The sequence below is a fragment of the Perissodus microlepis genome, chromosome 4 (assembly GCF_051167445.1).
Source record: "Perissodus microlepis isolate ML-2025 ecotype Zambia chromosome 4, ASM5116744v1, whole genome shotgun sequence".
In the NCBI taxonomy this organism is placed as follows: Eukaryota; Metazoa; Chordata; class Actinopteri; order Cichliformes; family Cichlidae; genus Perissodus; species Perissodus microlepis.
In genome coordinates this window covers 3,998,202-4,016,958 of record NC_140464.1, presented here as the reverse complement: position 1 = coordinate 4,016,958, position 18,757 = coordinate 3,998,202, and the positions used below count along the sequence as shown (strand labels likewise).

Genomic DNA, 18,757 nt, shown 5'->3' with positions numbered 1-18,757 from the left:
TTACGGATTTTGACTAAAATCCCAACTGGTAATGATGGAGGATCGTGGGACAAAGTGCAAGTCAAATGCTTTTTCTGTTGTTACATTCACCAAATACACTTTGTTTTTTTCTTATTTTTATTTATTTTTTAGTTGTGAATGTAGTGACACGATCTTCAATTGTCTAAATGATTTGTCAATGTAGAGTCTACTTGGAGATGTGCTCCATTGTTTTTGGAAATCTGAGGTTAGCCTAACAGTCAGTTTGCCTTAGCAGCTATGAGCTGCCCAGGCTGTCAGATCTCACCTAATTGGCACACCTGAAAAGAAGTCTATTCCCAGCACTCTGTTTCCAAAGCACTGACCCTAATCTCTAAATGGATGGAAAAACTGGATTTACTCCTCTTAAGTGATATCAAACAGGTGATGTTTTCTTCATTTCAGTGTTTTATTTCTTCAACAACAAATAAGTTTGGCTGATGTCAAAGTTAATCTTGGACTGGACACTTTCAGTGGAGCACTGTCAGTATATTTTAAATTGTGTCACTTGCTTGTTTTTATGCCTGATGTTCAGATTGTATTATACTTCTTTATAGCGTTTTATTTTCAATTAATTAATTAACATCAATTAACTGACACTGAAAATATTTTAATGCAGGGAAAGAACTCAGAACCTTTTCACTGGGGGCAGAAACATCTGGACCAGCAGGTGCTGAAGAGTGATATCATGCCAGATTAAAAAAATATTTGTTATCAAAATTTAGTCAACTGTATTCTAAACACCAACTGTCTGTTATAAGTGTTGAAAGTCTAACAAACAACAAATAACAACAAACAAATAAATATGAAAAGGGCTTTTTCAATGAGAATTGAGAGTTATGTACACATTTATAGTATTTTTAGGAGAGCTCTACAGAACAGTCTGTTGATTAATTATCATATTATATCTAATATACTGGTGTACCGTTTTTCACCACCGTCTTCCAAATGAGTCCAGTGTTTATGTCCGTTCACTTAGAACGTCAGGGATAATGAATTATTTATACGCATTTCATACGCATTTCATGTTGGCACTGTTAGCCCTCCATACAGTGGGTGTTGACATGTCCGTGTCATTTGGTCAGCTGATTGCGGGTCGTAAAACCTCTGGGATAGCCAGTTTAGTTAGCCTAGCTTGGCTGTATGTTTGTTTTTTTTAACGTTGGTACAAAGGTGGCCTTTAACGTAGCCCTGACGTTTTAAAAAGCTGTAGCAATTTACGGCATTTCAAGCGCCGCTACCTGCCTTTTTTTGCGGCTGTTAGCCTAGCAACGGTTAGAGTGGCCGTGGGGAAGGGAGTGAAGTTGCTCTCCGAGTCTCTGCATTGCAGCTCCGGGTGCTGCTGATGGAATTCAAACACACAACAATGGCGACTCCCAGCCCTAACAACCCAACAACACCCAGCAGCAACAACGCAGGAGCACACCAGCAGCACCAGTCCCAGTCCCAGCACATTACCACCATGAGCAGCATGCAGGGTAAGTGGGAGGCGGTGGGAAAATATTCTGGTGAAGCTGGAGGAGGAGGGGAGGGCTCACATTCTGCTGCAGTGAAGGTTAATGTTAGCAAGGCTAGCCGTGGGAGGCTCAGGCTACTCCCAGGACTGAAAAACATTCCCAAGGGAGCGGACTAGCATCCCCCCCTCAGACAGGAGAGCTGTTATTTCCGAGTTCACCAATTGGAAAAATAATCAATTTATTATTTATTTTCTAACGAGTTAAATGTCCTTGTTACCATTTTTTTGGTGTTTTATTGCCCCGTTGCATCCTGTTTTTCTATTGCCTGGACATAATCTCGCCAAGTCCCATTACAAAAACAGGCAATTTTAGCTCGCGGTGATATTTCTTTATCGTACATAAACCTATTAAAATATTTATGTTGGTAAATAACACAGACAGTGGAGGGACATTGTTCAGCTTAGATTAGAGCAGTGTTTCTGAATGCACTTGGGTTGCAGCACTCTTGACATTCAAGATGCTCTTCCACACGTATGCGGTGGCTTGCACCTCAGTTATGTTAGTGTTACGTAGGCTGACTTTATCAAAACGCCCAACGATTAAGATTTTCTCAGAAATATTTGCTGTACGTTGATGGAAATAACGTAAGTTAAATAGCTGGATTCGTTATTGGAGTTTAGTTATATCGGATGCATTATTTGCAGATCTATTAAGCAGCAGGTTTATGCAACTCAGTGCAGCACATCTCCATACTTGCTTGTGCAGACAGTAGTGAAGGCTTTCTCAGCACCACCACACGAAAATGCTCTTTACCTATGCTGTGGTTTTTGTACAAACAGTCTCTCATTTTAACTTTCAGAGTCCAACACCTGCTGGAGATGTCAGAGTGAAACAGGTAGCTACACACTTCCTTGACTTAGTAGAGTCAGATAAGCAGATGACTTTAAAAATACAGTGTTTAATCTGGATAGTAAATTCTTGGGAAAATGAAACAGCTATTACATACTCTGATTTAGAAAATAAATCTCACAATATACTGATGTAAGAATCCCTGAATCATGAAGGTGAATATTGCTTGATTGGAATTAGGTGTATTTCACTTTAATGTAATCAGTGTAAATGAGATGCATGCATTTTTCAGCCCTCGTAGATGTCACAATAATAAACTTGATGCCACTTTAATTAAGCCTAACGTTAGCGATAACATAACCTTCAAGTGCTTTGATTGTTTAATTTTTATATTTACATTTACGTCACGTAATCCTGTCTCTGTTTACTTTTCCCTGACTGTATTTCATCTTTCATTTTAATGCTGCTAACTAACGATTCCTAACTCCTCCCGTGATGCTGATGGATGGTGAGCTGTCCTAAGAGGAAAAACAAGTGTTTTATTTATGTACACATTTGTTGTTGTTGTTTTTAAGTTCGAATAATTTCACGATCATAAGTCATGCTCGTTCCTTTTTAGTTTTACCTGCAGGCCATTTTTCCTTCTTCACTGACTGACACCTCATCCTGCTCCAAGTGCTTGGCTCATAAACATGCGTGCATGCCAGTGCATTGCCATTCAGGAAATGCATTTAACCTGCGATAGATGCACCCGAATGTTTGACAGCTCCGAAACTAAAGCCAGGGCAGTTTTTGTAAATTGCTTCTCGGGCTTTTGAGTTGTTGGGATGTTAAAGTCAAAACTGACAAAGTAGTAGTAGGTAGTAGGTATATAACACAGGCTGGCGTATGGAAGGTGAAATATAATAAAAATAAAAAGCTGTCTTCTCACCTCTAGGGTTTCAGATAAACCTGTCTGGAGCTCCCCCAAGTAAGCCAAATCTCTTTTGCTTCAGCACCAACAGTTCTCATCCCTTTGTTTCTGCCTGACAGTCTGGTATGGGGGAGTCTGTCCTGCTGTTCTTCACTAATCTGAGTCAAAACTTCTGATGGGTTCACGTAGGCTTGTGCCGGTACCTGATGCTTTTAATATGACCTTTTCAGATATCAGGATATATCAGGCTACAGACGCATGCAGTTATAGAAATGTTGTTTGTTTTGTCCAAGTCAGGATTTTTGTGCTGCGCAAAAAGACTTTTATTTTAATTTTTTTGTCAGACACACTTCCAGGAAAAGCGTGTCTGTTCTCGTCGGCACAAGCCTAAAATTCAGAGCTTCCATTGATATTTTGGCACGAGATCTCTCAACGGACCCCCCTCCCCCTTCTGCCAACCAAAGAAACACCAGTTTAAAAAGTGCAATGGAAGCTCTACCTGGCTGGTTTTCAGTGTGCAACTAACCAGCATAAGTAGTGCCTGTATAAGTGTGTGTGTTACTTTTTTTCCTCCCCTTGGCATTGGTGCACTCCAGCCTTTCTTGTCTAGACAAGGTACGCACACTGTGAAGTTGTCATTTCACACAACTTCTTCCATTGAAACCTAGTGGAATTTCAGCACTCGCATTCCTGTGGTATTTTGGGTGGAGTGAGCTGTCCTTCGATTCAAGGTGAAATCAGAGCAGTTGGCCTGAGGAGCATGTTTCCCAATATATATTTCATTTTATTTTTTCCTTTCTTAATCCCCCCCACCCCCCCACCCTTTCATGTTTATCTTTGGGTTGGTCTGTTTGCATTGTAAGTGGAGGTGGCTTAAGCAGCATGCTGGATTTCTGTCTCTGCATCAACATCAGTGTCTGGTTATTTTTTCATCTACTGTTGACATGCTTTGGAAATTTGAGTCTTTAAATTCTCAGTTTTGCACAAAGCCAGATGGTAATGCAAGTTATGATTATGAGAAACATAAACAGTGACATGATCATTTCTCACTGGCTTTTGTGCCTAGTTTGCATTCATCTGCTATTTTATTTGGTCTGTACAGCCAAACGGTCCATTCTAGCAGTCCTGCAGTAAATCCTCCTCTTTATAGTATCCGCTACGACTCCTACCAACTGCGTGAGGAGCTGTAGGGGTTTGGTTACTTGCGGATTGAGTGGAGGCCCTTGTCGTCTGGTCCACGGCTGCCCTGACTGGTGTTAGGGACATGGAACGCCACCCCTCTTGTGAAGAAAGAAGCTAGAGCTTGTGTATGAGGTCTGTCGCATCCAACTGCAGATTGAGGGTCATCTGGGAGTGTCTGGCAGAGTCTCCAATCGGGGAAAACTTATTCTTAGGCCATGTTCTGCTGTTGTGGCCCCCTAGACCCAGAGTTGAAAGGTGCTGTCATCCAATGGAGCTTGGTTATTTTGTGTCTTTGGTCTCTGGAGAATGTCGTAGGTAACAGAGGACCAGATGACTTTGGATTTAACTCAAGGATGCATTGTACCTACAGGTTTTTCTATTATTTAGGCCACCACATTTATATCAGTACCTGCAGATCAAACACCTGTAAAGCAATAACATAGATTTCCCTGAAATCATCTTCATTCTTTCACTTTTAAGGTGTTTTTTTTTTTTTTTAAAGATTATTATACATCATCAAGTGTCTTAATGGAGATATCAGATTTACTTTGAAAAGCCCCGCCTCTTTACTATGTATGAGTTGTAAATTATAAAGATACATACCCATTATATTACCAGGACATAATGGAGGGACTGATTGGTTTTCTGTTGTTTGATGTACCCTGATTGTTTTGATGAGGCAACATTGAGTGCTTAGAACAGCTGTCTGAACGACCTTCACGAGGGAGGATTTTTTGCAGGACTGCTCAAGTAGATCGTTTCAGTTTTAGCTAATGATACTAAACTGGCAACTGACTGTACACCAGTATCAGCCTGCTTTTAAAATTTGCAGTTGAGTCAGTGAGGTTGCTCCACTCACTTATTTATTTATTTATTTGCATTTTTTTGATTAAAGTAGATTTATTCAAAAAGAGATTCATTCACTTGTTTTTCCAAGTAAACTTTTTAGTGTTATTATCAGATTTTTTTGTCCATTTCCTCAAAAATCACAAAAAATACAAACATTAGGAAAGTGCGCTGACCTTTTAATCAAGATAACTCATTGCCTTCTGTTTGTTGCTCAGTCATGCTTACGTGCGTAGTCAGCCAGGAAAAACCCCGTCTGTATTGCAACATGGAAATATTACAAGATTGTCTGCTTCCCGTACAAAGACAATCTAGTACTCCAAATCTATAAAACTTCTGACTTTAGAATGCATCTTATCGGACCCACCATGTTATTTTGTTTTTTTAATTCCATTATTATGAGCTTTATGACAAATGTGGTTTGGGTGAGGGTTGTATTGTTCCCATGAAAAGACCAAAGTAACTGACTGAGCTGTCAGCAAACCTGAATAGAAATAAAAACGGCCTGTGTTTTTATCGATTTCCCAAAAGCTACAGCCAGTGTGGTTTTAAGCAGACATTATTTAAACTGGAAAAGTTGTACGTTTGTTGGGGACTGTTTTCATTGGTGGATTAATCCCATTTTAATCCAATAAACTCCAATATGTGTGTTCATGCTAATGCTGTTGTGCAGTTTGAGACTGCATATCTCCATTGGGGATGAAAATTCTCTCTGCAGCATGCCTGAATTGAATCCCTGGATCCAGAAGGATATTGAAGACAGATTTGTTTACCTCTGTCTTCATGTTCCAGTTGGTAACAACATCCATGTGACTAGAAGCATGTGACCTCAGGTGGTGCTATTTGCATTGTTGTCTGATGAAGATGAATGCAATAAATCTGTAAAACTGGGGGCCTGCAGTTCATGAAGTTTGAATTTTTTAAATTTTGTTGAGAACCTCAAGATGGTGACATTAGACAGTAAACATTAGACTTTTTCCAAATGATCATTAATATTTATTTTCCTTTTTCCCCTTCTACCTAAAGAAGCCTTTTTCTGCCGAAGAGTTCTTCCTTTTAAAAGGGAGTTTTTTCTTCTCACTTTCACCAAGTGCTTGCTCACAGGGGGTCGTCTGAAGACCGTTGTTGTGATTTAAAGCTACATAAAGAAAATTGAATGGAATAGGTTTTCTTATAATATTGAGATGTGCATTTAGGCAATCGTAAAGAACCCTTTCAAAAGTTTCTGGATGTGGATTGAATCCACAGCGCAGTGGTTCGAACCTCACTGCAAGAACGTCCCTGACTTGGATAAGTGGAAGAAAATGGATGAATGGACTGAATCCAGAAAGTAATAAAGAATGTCATGAAACAGAAATGCTACACCGCTCACAAACTCATCTCTTTGGTCTTTTCATGGGGTAGCTGAGTTTAGAAAAATTGGCGAAATTACCAACAATATGTTCGAAGGCTTGCAGATGAGTATTTTTGTAAATACGCAGGTGTTGCAGAGGTTGCCAGTTCCAATCCCAATAATCTATAAAAAGCATGTCATCTATAGATTTCAGGAGGTTGGGATGCATTTAATCATCTGCCCAGTCCTTGTGTCGCCTCATTTCATGGTTGGTATCGTTTTCAATCACTGATCATTTGGAGCTGTCATGTGGGATGAGTTTGGTCGTTTCCTCGGCGTTTGATTCATGTTTCTCTCGCTCAGGTAAACGTAAAGCCCTGAAGCTGAACTTTGCCAATCCTCCCATCAAACCCATGACTAGATTCACACTGAACACGGCCGGGCCGCCCTTCCAGAACCCTCACATGTGAGTGAGCTTTCCCCCAGGCTTGTCTGTTAATGTAGTTCATCCAGTTTCTCGTTATTTTGGCCGGCTCTTTCTTTCTTCCCCCTCAGAGAGAGGCTGAGGACACACAGCATCGAGTCCTCGGGAAAATTGAAGATCTCCCCAGAGCAGCACTGGGACTTCACAGCCGAAGATCTCAAAGATCTGGGCGAGATCGGCCGAGGAGCTTACGGCTCCGTCAACAAGATGGTGCACAAGCCGAGTAACCAGATCATGGCGGTCAAGGTGATCATTGCCCTTTCTCTGTCTGAGCTAAAACTGAACACGGGAGCGATGTCTGTGAGTCTGTTTGATACGTATGGAAGCATTTTGTCATTTTCAGAGGATTCGATCAACAGTTGATGAGAGAGAACAGAAGCAGCTGTTGATGGACTTGGACGTGGTTATGAGAAGTAGTGATTGTCCTTACATCGTGCAGTTTTATGGTGCTCTGTTCAGAGAGGTGAAATAGAGTCACTTTGTTACAGAATGAACAATAATGTCTCACCTCAAAGGAAACAAGTGACTGAATATTCCTTGTTCTTTGTTTTTTGTTTTTTTTTTTCAGGGGGACTGCTGGATTTGTATGGAACTTATGGCTACCTCGTTAGACAAATTTTACAAGTTTGTATATGGCTCATTAGATGATGTGATTCCAGAAGAAATATTAGGAAAAATAACTTTAGCTGTAAGTTTTTTGGACTTGAGTCTTCCTTATTTTATCCATATAAGAAGCCCGATTATCGTCTTGTTGTCCTAAACTCTGTTTTTGCATATTACAGACTGTGAAGGCGCTTAACCACTTAAAAGAAAACTTGAAAATTATACACAGAGGTAAGAGGATACCAGACTATCTCCATTGTAATGCATTTGGATCATTGCGTGTCTTTTCACCAGCCGTGTCTCTTAACTCAGACATTAAGCCGTCAAACATCCTCCTGGACAGGAACGGCAACATAAAGCTGTGTGACTTTGGCATCAGCGGTCAGCTGGTGGACTCCATCGCCAAAACCAGAGATGCCGGTTGCAGACCGTACATGGCGGTGAGTAACAGGATGAGGTTACCGAATTAGAGTTAGCCACAAATCGGCTCGAGTCCATTGAGCTTCATGGAAAATGACAGCTCTGACAAACCAGTAGTTCAGTCACTGTCCACTTTATTTATCACCTGCTTATTCATGCTGTTACTCAGTGAACCAGCCATGTTCCAGTAGTGCCATCTACAATACCACGGCTTGAGTTAAACATTAGGATGGAGAAAATGTGTCGTCTAACGTTGGTCATTGTGTATTTCCATCATTCTTATGGAAGAAATTGTGGCTACTTGGAAAGAGCCAATAACATGAATTTCAGTGGTTAATGAAACATTAAAACATGTTTATAATCACTAGAAAAATTCAATAAAAAAAACAAAATTGGCTCATTTTTGGGGCAATTTTACCTGAAAATCAGGTCTAAATGAGGTTTGAAAATCTTTGTTCCTGCTCATCTTAGAAGAGCTCGAAATAGAAACATGCTAAGATTTCTATTCAAGTCTTCTCCTTGTATAAAGACTCTGGTATCTCTGAAGCTGCTGATCTCTTGAAATTTCACAGTAAGAGTCTAGTTCAGGACAGAGGTGGGTTAATGGGATGTTAAAAAAATAAAACTAATTGGCTTTTGTGAAGCTCTCTGTATACCTGACTGGAGCACCATGAATAACTGAATAAACAAAGTGCCACCAGTAAAGTTGAATTTAAAGTGGCTGAGAAAGACCTTGTAATATACGCTACAATATGCATTATGGGTAAATGATAGTTGGGGAGATTGGGGATGGGATAGACAATGAACCTTCACTGTGTGTTTTTCCTGCAAATTGCCCATCTCGTAATAGACTCCGTTCACCATCTTCTAATGGCTGCTGCCAACGGGATAATGACGCGAGTCACACGGCAACGATCGCTTCAAACAGGTTTCATAAACATCGGAGTCCCTGAAATGAGCCGAAGCACCTCTAGGTACTTATTTGAAGCATTAATTTCAATGATCACCAGAACATAAAAACTGCACCGACTGCATTAAAAAGCTTTTTCTGCTTTCTAATAAGAAGTTTTGCTTCTTCCACAATTTTTTTTTGTAACCTGTGTTCAGCATATTTTGAGTGTGTTGTGCTGCTTAATTGGATCTGGTATTTAGCAGCACAGGGATGTGGTAGAATGGAGTCGATGCATGAAAGTGCAGCTGAAAAAAATCTGTTGAGGACCAATCAACTATTAACTGGTTATTTTAAATAATTTCACTTTTCAGTAAGAAGGTTACTGGTCTTGAATGTTCCTCCTGTGTTTTGTGCTGACTGTAAACGACTTCCTCAGACAGTCAAAGGTTACAACAGTTCAGCCTATTATATCACATGAAGGTCTTAACACCAGATAGTCGGTGCAGAGACACCATCCTCAATACTTGAAATCCTGTTAGAGGAGAAAAAATGAATTGTTTAAGAAACAGTCTAATATGTGTTTCTAAGGATTTTTAGTTCTTTATGAGACTTTAAGTAGAATATTTGGAGATCTGTTGCTATTATTTGGAAAAAATATTTAAAATGCTGATAAACATTTTTGTTAATGTACAGGTCAAACACCTGACGATAAATAATCTGTGACATTGTTTTTTCTCATTAATCACACTGTGTGTCGTACACATGCTTGCGTGTGTGCATGCAACACCAAAGCTTTCAAAGAGGTGATCTCATCGTGACATCATCGCTTGAGGTTATTTTTGCCGCAGGGTTACGTCAGCTGGGGGACACCTCCTTCTGACCCTCCGTACCTCCTAGCCCTCCTTGTCTCTCTGCAGCAGTTTCCATTCTAAATTTGGTTAGGCGATATTAGGACCCGGTGGTACGCAGCCTCCTCTGCACGCTCTCCGCTCTCCCAAAGGCCGCGGCAGGGCGCTTCATTCATGACTCTGTTTGAACCAAGTTACCCGGGAGCTTCCCACGGCTGTGAGCTCAGCGTGCAGGAATCTCAGCTCCAGTTTCTGGTTTCCAGCTGGCACACACACCAGGTGTGTGACCGCCGTGCTGCTGGTTACTACAGGCTCAGTGACGTAGAAAAACAGACCTCGGTGCAGCTGGGAACAGAGCACACACTTTACCTCAGGCTATAGCCTGTACCGGATGCATGTGGACGTTGGACTTTAGAGGACCAGTAGCTCTTGTTCACAGCTTTTAGTGGTTCTGATAAAGTTTGTAATAATTTGGCTAATTTTCTATTTTTTCTGTAGATACTTAAAGTATTAAATTTGAACCAATTTCTTTTTACTTTAGTAGTTTGGTAGTGGATGATTGTGACTAAGAATGCTGTTGTGGTTGTATCCAGTACAGTTATTCTGCTTTTACAGGGCTCTAGACTAACTTTTTGCCATGGGCGTACCGGCACAAAAGTTAGGCGCACACAAATTTTATAATTTATATAAAAAAATCTGTTTTTCTGGATACACTGTGCTTTTTCAGCATTCAAAGATTGATGACACCGTGTCAGAGCACTGGCTATGAATTTCAGAAGGATCAGGCCTTAACTTAACAGAAAAGTTAGCAATAGTTCTTTTCCTATTACAGCTACATCCACTTCTGTCGTGCCTAGGCTGCTCACTAGGGCTGGGTATCATCACTGATTTCTATAATCCATTCGATTCCGGTTTTCAAAGTCCCGATTCGATTCAGCTTAGCCTCAGACAGTCAGAAATATTATAATTCTGATCATTTATCAGTACTGACTTCATCAGAATTGTGAACATCACAGCAGATGCCTTTGTGTGAAAGTAACTGAGAATAAAACACAGAAAAACATGAAGGAGATTTTCCTGGTCTGGCTTTTTATAGCAGATAACCTTAAAAATATTCTACAATGTTCTGCATATAAAGTTAAAATTTCTTCAGTATTCAACAACAGAAAAAATAGGCTTTCTTGTCCGAGGTCATTTAAGTGAAAAAAAGAAAAAGACAGCAGCCGACAGCGCTGTAAACAACGGTAGACTGGTGGGTAATAATAAGTGAATGAATAATGCAGAAAACAGAGATTGGAGACGGGAAACTGTTCTTGAAGTACAGAGAGAGATAGAGAGAGAGCTAGCTGTGCATGAAGTGTGATTTTAATAGTCGTGGAAGCAAAACAGCAAAATTCATGACGACATTGATCAAATGTGAAGCGCAGTTTGCTGCTTCTTTTGCTGCTGGCTCGGTGATTTTGGTTGGAGAGAGACAAAACCTGCAGCTCAGAATCAGCGCAAGAAGACGTAATCACAGCGCGGACCGGACGCATCAGAATCGCTAAGCTCCGACAGCGTGTCCGTCTACGGGCCGTCGGGTGAGAAAGCCGAGAAAGACAAAGTTGATTCTGATGCGTCGGTTCCGCTCCGTGTTTACGTCTTTGTGTGGAATCCGTGTGCCTGCTCTCATCTGCTGTTTGGTTGTTGTTGAAATGGTTTTGTGAGCTTTAATCTGAGAATCTGGCGTTTCTGGCAAAACACAGTTATATTTAAAAGTCGATTCAGGATTTAATGAATTGATATCGCTTTATTCAAGCTACTCACCTCCCACTTCCACCTGCACTTTCAACTGGACCACGGCCAATCAGAGAGGTCCCGCCCCTTACTATCTCTGATTGGTTTAGTCCACGATAGGGGCAAAATGTGTGTCTGTTGTTGACCACAGGGAAGGTTGCAGATTTTTTTTTTTTTTTTTTTTTTTTTTGCTACCTGAACAGTTGGTCGCACAGGTGCAACCAAATATTTTTTTTTTTTAGTCGCACCACTGAAAAATTTGGTCGCATTTGCGACCAAATTGGTCGCACTCTAGAGCCCTGTTTTACAGATTTGCTCAGAGCCTAATAAAGTTTGGTTTCTCAGGGCAAAGATGCAAATCTGATTACTGGAGAGAAAAATCCAGATATGAAAAAAAATGCTGTCTAATGATTTCTTCACTAACGTTATGTGCAGTGGTTGTGTAGACGAAGTCTTGGCAGATGCGTGCAGCCTCTTGCTGCAGCGCAGAGCGTCCCACTCAGCTGGGTGACATCAGCCTCTAATTCAGGCCTGTAAATGGGCCAGCGAGGTGCCTCCTCCTCTCAGTGCTGCAGCAGGAGATCTCTGCAGCTCTCTGACGCACTTTGCTCCCGTGTCTGTTCTGCGGCTCTGAGACAAAGTGAAGGTTGATAATGTCAGAAGAAGCCTCGCAAAGCAGGAAGGAGGCAGCGAGCTGATGAACCTCAGAGCTGATGGCATGTCGTTGTGCAGGCGAAAGCATGCCCAGAGGCGATGAGCTGGTTTAGTGCTCTTAGGGCTAGCTGTTGGTTTTGGAAGCACAGATTTCTTTCTTACCATCTTGTGTGCAACTTAAAATGCAAGAGAAACATTGGGTTAGATCCTAAAATCCAAACTAAAGTAATCCTTTGTGCTTTCCTTGCACTGTGGAGGTTGTGGGCTTTCTTTCTGTTAATGCTGAGGAAGAAAGGGTGTGCGGTTTTAAACCGAACACTCACAGTGACCTCTGGTGGTGTCTAAAACCTGCAGCACAGTTATTGCATTATAGGGGCAAACCTTTCCAACCTGGGAGGTGATTCAAAGCTGCGTTAATGCCTTTTCTAAGACTCCAAGACACACGCTGTTTATCTCTTATGGTCAGAGCATAAGTCTGCTCAGGAGCTGTCTCAGCAGTTCAACAGCATAGATGCATCATCTCAGAACATTCATTCACTAATGTACTTGCTAATATGTTAGTGATTCAGACTGTTTTTATCTTTAAAGAACACACGTGTGGTTTATAGCAGCGGTCCCGTTTGGTGCCGGGCCGCGAGAGTTGAGGCTCGGGTGTGAAATTTATGGTTTTCGTGGTTTTTTATCATTACTTGTTTTTTAATCGTTTTTATCGTTAACTCTGTTTCCCTGGGTATTTTCCTGTGTGTTATGAATAAATGTTCTTTTTTTTTTGGTTCCCGGTACTGGTTTTATTTTCTTGTATTTATCCGCAACACCTTAAAGGCCGGTCCGTGAAAATATTGTTGGACATAAACTGGTCCGTGGCGCAAAAAAAGGTTGGGGACCACTGGTTTGTAGTATGTTTCCATCACTAAAAACCCCTGATGAGCTTTTCTTTTCCTTGAAAACCAGTGTTCAATTTAAAGGTGCTTGCTTCTTCCTGTTTCTGTTGTCAGCCGGAGAGAATAGACCCCAGCGCCTCCCGGCAAGGTTACGATGTCCGCTCAGATGTCTGGAGTTTGGGAATCACACTGGTGAGTTTCAGCTCTTCTTACGTCTCTTCAGGTCCTGAAAGAACCTGGAAAATGACTGTGGAAATTGTATTACATATTTTGCATGTTGTTCTTTTGGTCTAGAAACTGAAGCACAGGAACGTGTACAGAGGGCATCGTTGCAACAAATCCCTATTGAAGGCAAACAGAGTCAGCCTTAAGCTATGGGGGGGTTCCCCCAAAAAATCAACAAATACTTTAACAAGACTTAAATTTCTTGCAAACTGAATATTAAACTGTTAGATACAGTTTTTTATTTTTTTTATTTATTTTTTTTTTTTTTGTTTCACACATGGTACAGCAGTAATGCATTCCCATACACAACCTTCCTTTCAATTAAAGTAACACTGTTTCCATGCATGAAAAGGAGCAGGAAGAAGAATAAATTCTTATTGATACCTGCCCCCTATCTGTGACAATACAAGTAGGCAACCAAAATTACACTATGACAATTTTCTGCACATAACAAAACAAAGCAAACAGAACAATATACTCAACAATGAGCAATACCACTAAATATCAAACTAAAAGGATCATTTTTCTACAATTAAATTCTATTCTTTTCAACTTCTTCATATTGGTTTATCATTTTATTCTTATAGCAGATTTTAAATTGAGAAACATTTATACAACACTTAAGATGATCACTGAGAGAATTCCAGTTTCTTATGCCTATGACTGTTGGACACATTTGCCTTTGTGTGGTTCGAGCAAACCGGTGCTTAAAATAAAACTTCCTTCTGCCGTCCCCATTTTCTGAACACAATACAAATAAACTTTGTAACTTAAGAGGTAGTGTTTTATTTTTCGCCCTAAACATAATAGTTAAAGTCTGTAATTTCACTATGTCTTCTAGTTTTAACAATTTCGATTTTATAAACAAATTATTGGTGTGTTCTCTATATTTAACATTATGCATAATTCGAAGCGCTCTCTTCTGTAATAAATATAATGGTTTCATATTAGTCACGTATGTATTCCCCCATACTTCAACACAATAGCTCAGATAGGGTAGAAACAATGAAAAATATAATATTCTCATTGTCTTGTAATCTAATATATATCTAACATTACCCAGGATATAAATACTTTTAGCCAACTTTTTTTTAACATGTTCAATATGTGATTTCCATGTTAACTTGTCATCCACTATTACACCCAGAAAACGGAATTCTGTCACTCTTTCAATTAATACTCCCTCTATAGATAATACTATCTCTTCCTCCTTTACACGGTTTCCGAATATCATAAACTTTGTTTTTTCCAAATTCAGTGATAACTCATTTACATCAAACCATTTTTTAATTTTTTCCATTTCAATAACCATAATTTTAGCCAATTCTTTCAAGTTCTCTCCGGAACAATAAAAATTTGTATCGTCTGCAAACAAAACAAAATTCAACATTTTTGACACATCACAAATGTCATTTATATATAAATTAAAAAGTTTTGGTCCTAAAACAGAACCTTGAGGGACCCCACATTCTATTTTCATTCTATCAGATGAATTGCCTAAACACTGCACATACTGAAACCTATTATCTAAATAGCTGCTTAACCAGTTCAATACTATTCCTCTCACACCATAAGTTCTTAACTTAGAAATCAAGATGGAGTGTTGCAGAGTGTCAAAAGCTTTTCTTAAATCAATGAATACCCCTATAGTATATTTATTATGATGTGTTGCTGATGAAATGTCTTCAATAGTATTCATTAATGCTATTGCTGTTGATCTGTTCCGTCGAAATCCGTACTGACTTTCGCTTAGCAGTTGATGTTTTTCAATGAAACTATCAAATCTTTGTGCAAAGAGTTTTTCAAGCACTTTAGAAAACTGTGATAGCAATGACACTGGTCTATAATTATTAAAACTATGTCTGTCTCCCGATTTATAAAGAGGGATAACTTTTGCCACTTTCATTCGGTCAGGAAATACACCCGAATAAAATGAAAGATTAAAAATATAACAGAGAGGTTTGATTATACAATCCAAGGTCTTTTTTACGATGACCATGTCTAACCCATCACAGTCAGTGGATGTCTTGTTTTTAGATTCTGCTACAATAGCTATGATTTCTTTTTCAGTGATTTCCCCTAAAAACATAGACTGTACCACTCTGCTATCTCCTTTCCATTCTGAATCATCCTGTTTTCTAATTAAGTTTGCCAGGTTAGGCCCAATATTTACAAAAAAAGAATTAAATTCATTTACCACTTCATTCATATCACGTACAACCTTATTTTTCTTATTAAAGTAAGTAGGTACATTTAAAGATGTATATTTATTACCCAATACGTTTTTTAAGATATTCCACGTACCCTTAACATTATTTTTGTTTTTGTAAAATAATTTATTATAATACTCTTTCTTAGCCTTTCTGATAATTAATACTAACTTATTTTTATAAACTTTATATTTCATTTCAGCAGGCTTTGTTCTAAGTTTTATATAATCTCTATACAATTTATTTTTCTTTTTACATGCATTTTCTAATCCTTTTGTTATCCATGGTTTACCAGTAGTTTTCTTTTTCTTTTGCTTATATAATACCAGTGGACAGTGATTTTCATACAAAACCAAATAAGTTTTTAAGAATGCCTTGTATGCAGCATTGACGTCATTTACATAAACCTCATTCCAATCTTCTTTCATAAGATCTTGCCTGAACTCATTTATTGCATCATCATTTCTAATTCTTATATATCTGTCCACACACACTTCCTCCTTTCGTGTCATTTTATAATCTAAAGTAACAAAAACAGGTAAATGATCACTTATGTCATTTATGACAAGACCACTTATAATGCTGCTATCCAAGCAATTAATGAAAATATGATCAATTGAAGTAGCTGACTTTTCAGTTATTCTACTAGGTTTAGTAATCAGAGGGTAGAACCCTCTTCCAAATAATAACTCAAAAAAATCTGATGATGCCTTATGATTGGACATTTTTAAAAAATCAATATTATAATCACCGCAAATACAGAATGTCTTATTTCCCTTTACCTTGCTCAATAAATCTTCTACTACATCTGTGAATGTTTCTATCAGTGTTCCAGGCCTTCTATACATACAAGTAACAATTATATTACTCTTTCTTTCCCTTTCTATTTCTACTGTCACACACTCCATTAAATCATCAATAGCCACAGACATATATTCAACCTGTTTACATTTCAAATCACTATCAACAAAAAGTGCCACACCTCCTGCCTTCTTATTAGATCTATTTATATGATGTAATTCATACCCATCAATGTGAAAGTCCCAACCCCTTTCCTCATCTATCCATGTTTCTGATAGTGCTATCACTTTAAACTTGCCTTTCAGATTATTCAAAAAATCATAGATCAGAACAAGTTTAAAACAACAGTGGTGACTGGTTTTGGTAATGTGGCAGACTTGTTCTAAAACCAGTCTTCTTGGATTACATCTCGTATGGTGGTACAGTGGTTGGCATCCTAACCTCACAATAAGAGGGTTCTGGATTCACATGCAGGCTGCACGTTCTCCCTGTGCTTGCACAGGGTTCTCTGTACTCGGTGCTCCAGCTTCCTCACACTGCACCTTCAGCACACACAGACCAGAACAAAGGAAGAAAAGGCAATCGCTGAAAGCCTCATGGTTACCAGAGATGGCGCGACCTTTCTTTTATTAGGCCCATGATGACAGTGCATGCAGTATGAGCAATAAACCTGCACCATAGTCATTGTTGGAGGGTCTGAAGTTCACCTTTAAACCGTTAGCACATTTAAATATAGTGTGGAGTAGCACCTCTGCTCTCTTTTCTAAACAAAGATACTTTATGCAGTAAATGTTTATTAATAAATAAAGCAATCTGCAGAAAATGTTGGGATTTACGCCATATTTGTAGTTTTCCGCTCTCAGTGTGCTTGAACTTTAATGCTATGTGTTTCAGTATGAGCTGGCCACGGGACGGTTTCCCTACCCAAAGTGGAACAGTGTGTTTGATCAGCTGACCCAAGTGGTGAGAGGAGACCCGCCGCAACTCAGCAACTCGGAGGAGAGGCGCTTCTCCCCCAAATTCATCGCCTTTGTCAATGTGTGGTAAGAAATACCTCCATAGACAAGAATTTCTGTCTCTTTGTAGTCTGTGCTGTGTTCTCTTCTGCCCCCCGGTGGATCAATCACTGAACTGCACCATCCCATAATTTAACACCTCTGCTTTCTTTCTCATCTTCGTCTCAAGCCTTACAAAGGATGAATCAAAAAGGCCAAAGTACAAAGAGCTGCTGGTGAGTTCATGTTAAGTCACCCTAACCTTTCATGTTTTTCTTTTTCTTCTAGGAGTTTGAGTTAATGTAATAATTTGTTTCTTTTTAATCCACCTCAGAGAGATCCGTTCATTCAGATGTACGAGGAGCGCTCAGTCGACGTAGCCGGTTACGTCTGCAGGATCCTGGATCAGATGCCGGCCTCTCCCAGCTCCCCCATGTATATGGACTGATAGCAAGATGAAACAGGAACTCATCCATAAATATAAACCACTTTGCAATGACAGCATCAAAAAGAGATAACTAAGTAATTAAAAAAAAAAAAAAAGTCCTTGTGTAAATTTGCTCGGTCCCATTATTGCAGTGTTAAAAAGAGAATTGTAAAGCCTAAAAAAAGAAAAAAAAAAAAAAAAGCACCACGTGCAGTAAAAGTGGTGTCCTTTCAGTCATTTCTGTATATTAACACACTTCTGTTTCTTTCTTGTTCACAAACGCACAGACGCACAGTCACCTAAATATTAATAGCAGCTGAATCAATCAATCATGACTCATCCTGATCAGGATACATCTCAGTGATTTAGTAACAGTGATTTTAAAGAGGAAAAAAAAACCCTGGAACTTGTATTTATAGAACCAAAAATCGTGGAGACTCTTCGACATACTGGAATTATGCTCTTTGTGAAATGTTCCCACCTCTTCATGTAACGAAAGCATCGTGTTTGGTATCTTAATGGAACTGTGCTTCTCTGGGTATAAAGCAGTTTAAAAGTGTTGGTAGTCAGTCATGTTGGACCCGCAGTCCACTCAGTGCTCGCTGTGCAGTGGACTCTAAGCTGATTTATGAATAAAGAGAGAGAAGGTTAAAGGTGTGTTCTGCCTCTTTACTCTTACAGTGTCTGTTCTGCCTGGATCCAGGTGACCTGCACCTGCAAAAAGACAGCTATTTAAGGAGAAAAATGTAATATATTAAATTATGCCATGTGCCATACAATTCCTAGTGAATCTAGAAAAGCACAAAACGTTCAGATGCTCAGACTATGACTGTGATTTAAACAACTTTTTGATGTGTACAAATACTGTTAACTACTTCTTCTAGCTGTTTACTTGTAATTGTGTTGGTTCATACTGTAGTTTAACTTTATGAGTTTAATGGGG

General features: G+C 39.3%; 1 protein-coding gene across 4 annotated transcripts; it reads left to right on the top strand.

Annotated features, from left to right (window-relative positions):
- Positions 1-1,080: 1,080 nt before the first annotated feature.
- map2k4a (mitogen-activated protein kinase kinase 4a) lies at positions 1,081-18,467 on the top strand. 4 transcript variants are annotated; one of them, XM_084925128.1, is made up of 13 exons: positions 1,081-1,496; positions 2,335-2,370; positions 3,262-3,294; positions 6,962-7,064; positions 7,154-7,328; positions 7,426-7,545; positions 7,651-7,770; positions 7,865-7,916; positions 7,998-8,125; positions 13,271-13,348; positions 17,287-17,435; positions 17,578-17,623; positions 17,722-18,467. In XM_084925128.1, the coding sequence occupies exons 1-13, from the start codon at positions 1,364-1,366 to the stop codon at positions 17,833-17,835; spliced, it is 1,287 nt and encodes a 428-aa protein (XP_084781254.1). In that variant the 5' UTR covers positions 1,081-1,363; the 3' UTR covers positions 17,836-18,467. The 4 variants fall into 4 exon arrangements, with proteins under 4 accessions (XP_084781254.1, XP_084781255.1, XP_084781256.1 ...); XM_084925129.1 differs by lacking the exon at positions 3,262-3,294; XM_084925130.1 differs by lacking the exon at positions 3,262-3,294 and having other exon boundaries at positions 1,082-1,496; positions 6,974-7,064.
- Positions 18,468-18,757: the final 290 nt, after the last annotated feature.